Source organism: Chroicocephalus ridibundus, chromosome 7 (genome assembly GCF_963924245.1).
Source record: "Chroicocephalus ridibundus chromosome 7, bChrRid1.1, whole genome shotgun sequence".
Classification (NCBI taxonomy): domain Eukaryota; kingdom Metazoa; phylum Chordata; class Aves; order Charadriiformes; family Laridae; genus Chroicocephalus; species Chroicocephalus ridibundus.
The window spans coordinates 12,025,390-12,034,356 of NC_086290.1; the positions used below are offsets into that span (position 1 = coordinate 12,025,390).

Below are 8,967 nucleotides of genomic sequence, written 5' to 3' on the forward strand. Positions count from 1 at the left end.
ACTTCACTAAAAGAAATGACCAGAGCAGCTGGGCTGCCAGTCACCGAGATGTTAAATTGAAGATCATTTCCTCTTATTATTCTCAGCAAAGCATGATGTGACCTTACACTAAAAACTACAGTCTGCCTAATTATGGTAGTTTTGTTCCATCAGTGAAACTGAAATGCTGGTTCATATAATTAAGGTTACAAAAAAAAGAAATTTCGTTTTTAGTTTTAAAGGCAATTTGTTGCCTTGAAGTGGGAGTGCAACGAATTAGGCCTATGTACCTATATGTTCTCAATCATTATACTGTGTAATTTGGAAGAAACAGAACACACTCCTAGAGTTTAGTAACAAAGCCACACATGTTAATATGGGAAAAAGAACCTCAATAAACCACAATTTATTCTGGGCACTAGTTAATGAAAACGAGCAAACAAAATGAATATTTATATTTAAAAGTAGAAACAGAATTATCTCCTAAGACCTTGATTAGGAAACAGGAATTATTGAAACTTCAATAAATGTTTTAACGTGGCATTTCACACTCCAGCATTCAACATACATAATTTTAATATACCACTTTGAATCTTCACTGAATAGTTCAAAATGAAATAAATGAAAAGCAAGTGAAACTAATGTTATTCCACAGTAATCACATATGTAACAACTTTCACAATGACTTACAATGAAGTCTTTGCCCTGGATTCAAATATTAGTCTCATTCTGAACCAAATCTGAAATACAAGATGAAAACAGAAATATTTTGCTGTATATTACTCCATTCTTAGCACAAAATGCTCTAAATCCCATTTCAACACACTGCAGTCCACATATCACACAGGTGACTGACGAACCTAGATTTACAATTGCCATTGCTGTGCCTGGGCCAAGTTCTGTTTTCAGTTACATCCACGAAAACTCACGAACAATTCCTCTGAAGTCCTCTGGATGTGTGCAACAGTAACACAATCTGCCCCAGAACTGAATGGAAAAAAATAATTCAAAATATTACGACTTCTTTCTTTTACAGCCCTCCATGCTTTAGGGTTCTCCATTCAGACAATCATATCTGACTTCTCTTTTCATATCCAGCTTTCTTTTGCAACACGTATATTGTAATATTCACTGTTATTCTTGCCAGATTTGCTAGGCAAAATTCCCCAAGTGGCAGAGTCCCTTCAGTTAAACATGGGGTGCGTGTGCCATTCAAGCCTGTAGAACGGGAGTTGTTTATCCAAAGAAATATTAAAAGCAGGATGCCAGTCCAAATCAAACAAAAGCACAAATACCTCTTAGTTGTTTCATGACTGACTTTAAGTTCCAGCCATAAAATGCACAGCGCTATGGGTTTATAAGGCCTAATACTCCATAAGTATTTTCTTTGATATAACTATGAAGCACTTAAAACACCACTGGGTACTGTACACTACATGTCGCCATGGAGCAATAAACTGCTATACATCCATAATCAACCTTCCTAGGGACCGTAAGGTCACAGCAGCTGAAACAACAGAATACTTCATCCCCAACCTTCAAAGGGCCCAGAGCACCTGTCCAGCCGGAGGGCTCCCCCAGCGGGCTCTTAAGGTGAGGGTGTGCTTGGAAATTAAACCCAAAAAAAAACCAACCACCAAACCCATCAAAGTTGCTCCCATTTTTAAACCCTCAATGTTTCCCCGGCAGGTTATTATTATGAGACTTGATAAAATACACTATGGGAGGCAGGCGGTGGGAAACAGCACTAGTTATACTTGCCTGGCTAAGTTTGATGCTCACTTGTATCCATGCAGCTCACCATCCCAAGACACGCATCGCCAGCTAAGGCCACATGGAAAATAGTCTACACAAGCACTAGGAAGGCTGCCCAGGGCTCCTCTTTGATGACTTTGGGATGCACTTTTCTTCTTTCAGACTTTCAATCCCAAAACACAGCATAGGCAACAGGTTTCCCCCAACCATAACTTCTGCAGGTGCCATACCAAGCCTTATTGCATTGCCTGCACAATTTACTATTGTCTGTGCTATAAGCTTATGTTCTCTATTGCACCCTGTCCTGGAAATCAAATTCAGTACGTACCAGCTCTGAACAGAAGCTGGGCTTGAAAGGCCTCTTCCTCTGGAAGTAATTCTCTTCAGCGTTAATTGAATTAATATCAAATAGAATAAATATCTTCCTACTGGCCTATAACACAATGCAATCTCATCCAGAAGAAACACATTGTAAATGACTATCAGATGTCACCCCTGTTGCCCTGTATGTACTTCTGAGGGAGGAGGAAAGAAGAAGTATGTGAAAGAAATGCTTTTCTGAACATAAATTCCCAATTTAAATTACTCCCTTCCAGGATCAGACAGAAAGAGATCCTTCCCTTTTGTCACAAGACCCCACAAATCAGCCCCATTTCTGAGCAGCATCTGCAGGGCGAGAGGGGGAAGAGGACAGTCATTCCCACCAAGACCTCTTGATTCACCTACACATCCTTTGTCATGTCTACATGCCAATTCCCGGACTAGCAGAGCTCCGTCTGAGAACCTGGAGGAGAAGATGGGACAACAGCAGGGCATAGCGACATGGACTTCCCCATGCACTGGGAGGATCTGGGTACCCACATGTAGCAAGATAACTGTCCTCCTCCCCCATGTCAGTCATATGAAAAAACAGCTACAGTAGACAACGAGGAAAGAAAGGAGCAAAACTCATATTCCTGACAGGGTCAGAGGTCAAAGCCTCCAGAGAGTGGTACAGATTTTAATTAACAGCATCACCTTAAAGAATACAGGAGCTTTCCAAGTGGTAGGCAGAACCTGACAGTCTTTTCTACGACAGAGCCTCCTTTACCAGCACACATTACCAGACCGGACCTTATAAATTATAAAGTCTCAAGGTGAGGAAGCCAGGCAGCACACAAACCCCTCACCCCAGTGACAACTCAGTTGAATTAATTTATCTGTTCTACGAGGACACACTTGATTCCATCAACCTCGAGGAGCACTTCTCTGCAGACATCATTTCAAGCACATCTATTGATCAAGCAGCCTGGCCACTGCCAATCATTTTAAAGTTATTTAGTAGCAGAGCTGCCAGTCACTCATGCACAAATGAACAACATTGGAAGTATAACCGGCTGGTGGAAAGCAGAAAGCAAACAGAATAATTCATTGCAGTCAAAGGAGATGGAACAATATCAATTTTCAACTCACTCACAGGAAGTATCGATGACAAAGTCGGCATCTTTGTACCAGACATAATCAATGTTATACTTAAGTGCCAGAAAAATAAATTAGAAAATAAAACTGTATCTGCTAGTGGATAAGAAATATTGATGAGTATCCTTGCCAGTAATTGGTAATTTGCTAAACTGTTCTGTCACTGACCTCTATAAATATTTAAAATTTTGGTACAGGTTTTCCTTATATGTTTCACTTCTGTTTCCAAAACACACTGCAGAGATTCCTGCAGCTTAGGCACAAAGGCAAAGCTTTCCCTCTGTGTCTATATCCAAGGGATATCTGTCATTCATATGTTTTACAAAGTGCTTATGTTATGTTGAAACAACAAGTATTTGGATGCAGTTCCACACAATATAAAAACGTCTTGGTACACACTTAATATAGACCATTGAGAGTTCCACAGAACTTGCTCATATTTTATTATGTCACACAAATAGACATAAGAAACTTAGTAAGGCATACCTAGGCATAGATTTGGTTTCTTACTCAAACATAAGCTCAAATAGAAGCGATAGACATTGTGCAGAAATTACTGCCTCAATTCAGCAGCCGCTGTTATCCCAGAAATCAGAGCTGGAGACTGCAATAGTCATTTATGCCCTTAAAGTCCCTCTGCCTGTTAATTTTTATCCCAGTTACATGGGAGTGATTGCCTAAAAAAAAAAAAAAAAAGAGACTGAATTACTCTTGGCATATATCTGATGGTGAAAATTAGAATAGTCCCTACCCTGCCTGCCTCCGTGGAGGTTTAACTGACTGCCAGCATCAATCACACAGGTGTTAAATCCACCCTTTTCTTAAAAGTCATTTCTAGTTCTCATCAGTGTAAGCACCAGAACAGACCCTCCTTTATTACCTCATGTTAATTCCTTCAGTTTTACTTTCCAGGTACAGCTCAGAAAGCTACTATCTCAGTTGTCATCGCTGACAAGGGACTGCCACCTCCGAGTGTTCAGTGTGCAGCACCATTCCCAGCATCAGCCTCCTCTGCTGGTACCAGGGAGCAGCCTATCGATCCTCCCGGCTCAGTGCAAAGCCCAGCTGGTTGCTAAAAGCCTATGAGTGAGATATTAGTTGTTTGGACTCCATTTTTTTTTTCACTGAGAATAATGAGTTCATGCTTTTCCATGCAGTAGCTGTGAATTTGGGAAGAGTTTGGGCAGTTTAGTGTATGCTTGTGCTATTGAAGCAACTGATCTTTAAACCACACTGATTCATTTTTTATTTGATGTGAACATACAAGGGCATGTAAGCCACAATGGTTATGCTTTTATGCTTTACAAATCCAGAATACAAGTCAAGAGAGAAGGAATAAAAGAAAAAAGCTAAAATGAAGACGAAAAGGATGCTAAGACAATGCAGCTCTCTGCAGCTGTTACAAATCAGACTCCATCTCAGAGTTCTCACTCAGGCAAGATTGCCATTGATAGCCAAAGAGAAGAGTGTGAGTGTCAGTTGTGTCCTGTCTACAGCTGTCCTCCCAAGGTCCATATCAGCTGTTCTCTCTGCCATCCATTAAAATCAACTTCAGACGGGCACAACAGCAGCGCACAAACCCCAGAAGTGAATAGCGCACAAACAATGCAGGAAACCAACAGTACAATTTCATGCAAGTCGAACCTACTCTCATGTGCATTTTCCCCATTTCTCAGTGATGTTGCCTGGCCATTGTAATAGCTGACAATAAAAATGAATTACTAACAAGTTGGGGTTTTTTTCATGTAATCCTTTTGGACACAAGATACTACATAACAGCACAGAAACAAGAATTTTTCCATATCTTTTCACGAAGCTTAAGGTAGAAGAGACAACCATCAGGAATGGCGTATGCATATATGCTTCGGTCCAAGGATGTGGCCTAGGAATCCCTTTCAGGCCCAGGTTCCTGTGATTTTGTTTCCTCAAGAACAGAAACATTAGGAGACTTCCCAAAATCTCCACAATAAATGTATAACGCAGGTTACAAGTGTATTCATGGCTCTACAGGTGAATCTTCAGGTGAAGGAGGCAGTCTGGGAGAACCGTCTAGTCATGTGGCTCCCTGCACTTTTTCCTCATTTAGGAATACTTTTTTCACACCAGCTAGACAGATTCTCTCCAAATTCAATTCTGCTAACATACTTAGGTTGAGAATGCAGTGTCACTGCGAAATTGTTCAGCTTTGAATCTGAAGGGAGAGAGGAAAAATGGGGGGAACCTTAATTAACAGGTTCCTTTTAAAAGGAAAATTGGTGGGTTATTTTTCTTTTTAAACAAATCTGTCATTGTTGAGACCTCAGAAATTAGCTTGTAACCAGGTAGGCTATCAACAGGCAAATATCCTATGGCTTAATGGCTTGTGGATCACAAGATACACACAGCCAGACCTTATTATACTTATCCCCTAGATCAAAGGGCTTTCACATAAATGGGGTGCAGTCTACCATAGCAGAGAGCTGCTGCAGGCCTTCAGGATTTTACTACTTTAAAGTTTTCGTGATTACATAATTGTTTTTTTGTAACAGGAGCTCAAAGCACTGCATACAGCTAATGAGCAGGTAGAAGGAAGAAAACAGCTGAAAAGCAGTCTTGACAAACAGCTGTGGCAGTAAGTGTCAGTTCCAGCCTAAAAGGGTCAATCCCCTTATGAAACAAGCATTTAATCCTTTACAATTTTTAATTAAAAATCTACCAAGAAGCCTATAACACTTTCTTAAGAATTTTGTCTATGGAAAGGGGGAAGGAGGGCAGACCACAAGTTGTTTCAGTTGAGACACTGATCCTGTGCAAAGCCATGTTTCAGAGCTGAGGGCTCCCACACAGACACTACCTCATGAACTGGTGGTGCAGTGGGGACCCCAGCACATACCCATTGCCTAGAGAATTTACTTAACCGCTGCATCATCAGCGAAGGCACCACACCACACTCTGCTGTAGCCCAGCTACCCCTCCGCTCCACTTCAGCATCCTCCGAAACCGGAGAGCGAAACACAGAGCTCTCGCCCAGCCCTGAGACACTTTGCGAGCCCGTCCCCGCGAGGTCAGCACCCCCAGCCACCAGCGGGGCTGCGGGCGAGCGCTGCCCGGGGCGCCCCAGCCCTCCCTGCCCACCCGAGAGCGGCAGGGATAGCGTCGGGCGCTTCGCCCGGGCAGAGCGGATTGGGGCGGGGAGGGCAGGCAGGCGGCTCCGCTTCCAAAAGCCGTCCAGCCGCCACTGCCCGGGGCGGGGACCCGGCGGGACGCGGCCGGCGCAACCGCCCGCGGGATCGACAACACGGCGGCTCTTCCCGAGCATCCCCGCGGGGCTTTTGTGCCTGCCCGGGGCGGTGGCCCGGCCGGTCCTCTCCCAAGGCAGTCAGCGGCGGGAGCGTAGCCCCGCGGTAGCATCCTCCGGGGGCGGGAGGGAGGACCGGAGCGCAGACGAGCCGAGGGACTGCGACGGACAAAGCAAGAAGGCAGGCGGGGACCCCCTCCATTCCCCTCCTTTCCCCTCCCCGCGGCTCCGCCGCCGGCGGTGCCCGCGCCGCCGCCGCCAGCCCCGCATCCCGCGGCGGAGGCAGGGCCCGGCGCTGCTCCGGCCCCTTCCCCGCGGCTCCCCTACCTGTTCGGAAGAAAGCATCCACCTCGGAGTCGGGGACAGCGCCTTCCTCCGCCGCCCCTTCGGCGGGATTCATGGCTGGGGGAGACGCGGCGGCGAGCCCGGCGGCTGGTAATATCCAGTGAGTTAGGGAGGAGGAGAGCCGAGAGAGAGAGAGAAAGAGAGAGGGAGGAGAGGAGGGAGGGATGGAGGCGCGTTTAGCAGCGAGCCCAGCCGAGCGCCGCCCGGATCATCCCTTCCGCGGAGCCTGCGGGGCGGCTGCCCCGGGGCTGGGCTGCGCTGCCCCCGGGCTGCGCTGGGCTTCGCTGGGCGGCGCGGCCCCGGGGCGGAGTGCCGGTGCCGAGCCCCGCCGCCGCCGCCGGCCCCCTCCCCTCCACCCGCTATTGTTCCGACCTGCTCCGCTCCGCTCCCCCCCGCCGCCGCTGCCCCTCGCCGCGCTGACAGCCCGGCCCGTCCCCCGGCGGCCGCCCCCGCCGCTTTCCTACCGGCACTTCCTGAGGCAGGCCGGGGCGGCCGCGGCGCCCCCCGCTGCCGGGGCAGCCCCTCCGCGGGCGCGGCCGCTCCGCGCAGCAGCACAGCTCGGGCGGGGCGGGCCGGGCACAGGTGCGAGCAGGGGCGCCCTGGCGGGGGGAATTTTTTATTTCCTACGCCTGTGCGCTCCACAGCCGCGTTGCTGAGCATCAGCGGGCTGCACCGCTGCCATGTCTCCCCTCTGATGAATAACCGCGGGGGCACGGCGCAGCGCCCGGCTGTCAGCTGGGCAGGTACTCGGGGGGAGAAAGTGAACGCCGCTGTAGTTACAGGGAAAAACATTTTTCTTTGTTTGGGGGTTTCGTGGTGTGGTGGTTTTTTTGGGTTTTGGTTTGGTTTGGTGTTTTTTTGTTCATGGGCTGTAGGGCATTATTGCTTTGGAAGCGATCAGTGAAACTGCATGTTGTTGCAGGTATGCCTTTGTATTTTATTCTTTACCATCCTAGGTGACTAGAGAGCCAAAAGGGAGTTTGAAAAGCCAAGATCCTGGTCCCAGCTCAGACATTGATTCAGCTAGCTAAATGATTTTTATTTCTCTCCTGTAGCTCCAATATTTGTGATTTGTGACAATAATTGTTGTCTCAAAAGGAGTGCTGTGAGGAATACTTGTTTGTACTTTGTTAGCAGCTGTATTAAATATTATTCCCTGAGCCCAGCTACCAAGATTTCAAGCACAGACAGGCAGAGATAGACAGAAAGACAGATGTTTGCCATTTGGGCACTTTCCTTTCTTTTCCTGTTCACCTATTTGAAGTCTCACCAGCTCCTCATTCCTCTATAATCGCGTAACAGCTCTAAAACCAGCAGCCTGCTTAAGAAGAAATGTTGCTGTTCCGCGTATTCAAAACACCATTGTAAAACAGGAGTGTTACTCTCACACCTCACAGTTGTTCATCTTTGTTACCTCTACCATGAGAAAGTAAAAGCAACTGTTGGAGTAACCCCCCCTCTGGCTGTATTACCCTTGGATAACCCGTCCTTGCTGCAAAATAGCACCTCCCACTCTCAAGACCAACATGTCCCCATGCCCTCGGTGTCATTATCCTGTAGGGGTAATGCCAAATCACCATTCCTTTGGCACTGAAAAACTCTGACGTTTAAGGGACTCTATAGGTGCACAGGGGAAAGTCATCTGGAGAAGATAAGGACAAAACATCTCTGATAACCTGGTCACCCCAGAGGAACTCACTGGAGCACTTCAAAAGAGCTAAGTATCAGTTTAGTGCATTTCAAGAAAGAAAATACTCCAAGTAACAGAAATCTCAGATACAACTGGTTTTAAGTGACACTGTTTGGATCAGATCTCAATCTGTCAGGTAGATTAGCAGCTGAGGCTGGCAGAACCTTTCCCATTTCAGCCCAGAATATTTTAGACAACAGAGGAACATGGGTTTCCTCCATCTGATCTCTTCTCAATAGAGCGTAGAGGAAGGCTGGATTTGGATGTATGCTCACGGACTAGATATATTCCACTTAATAAAAGGGCTGAAACTTTCCCAGCAGAAACTTAACTGTCAAAATGGCATTGACCAGGCAGGCCGAGCACAGAGATCCCAGTCACATCTTCTCTGCCCTTACTGTTTACTACTGGAATTGAAACAGAATTGAGAAGCAAATCATATGCCGTGCCTGGGGACTGAAGA

The 8,967-nt window shown here is 46.6% G+C and overlaps 1 protein-coding gene across 8 annotated transcripts in view; it reads right to left on the reverse strand.

Annotated features, from left to right (window-relative positions):
* KALRN (kalirin RhoGEF kinase) overlaps nucleotides 1–7,496 on the reverse strand; it is a 527,586-nt gene extending 520,090 nt beyond the window's left edge. For all 8 annotated transcript variants that reach the window (XM_063341757.1, XM_063341758.1, XM_063341761.1 and 5 more), the window contains exons 1-2: nucleotides 7,279–7,496; nucleotides 6,797–6,901 (exon numbers count right to left, since the gene is read on the reverse strand). In XM_063341757.1, the coding sequence (XP_063197827.1) occupies nucleotides 6,797–6,901; nucleotides 7,279–7,474 (301 nt within the window). In that variant the 5' untranslated portion in view covers nucleotides 7,475–7,496. The remainder of the gene's footprint in view (nucleotides 1–6,796; nucleotides 6,902–7,278) is intronic.
* Nucleotides 7,497–8,967: the final 1,471 nt, after the last annotated feature.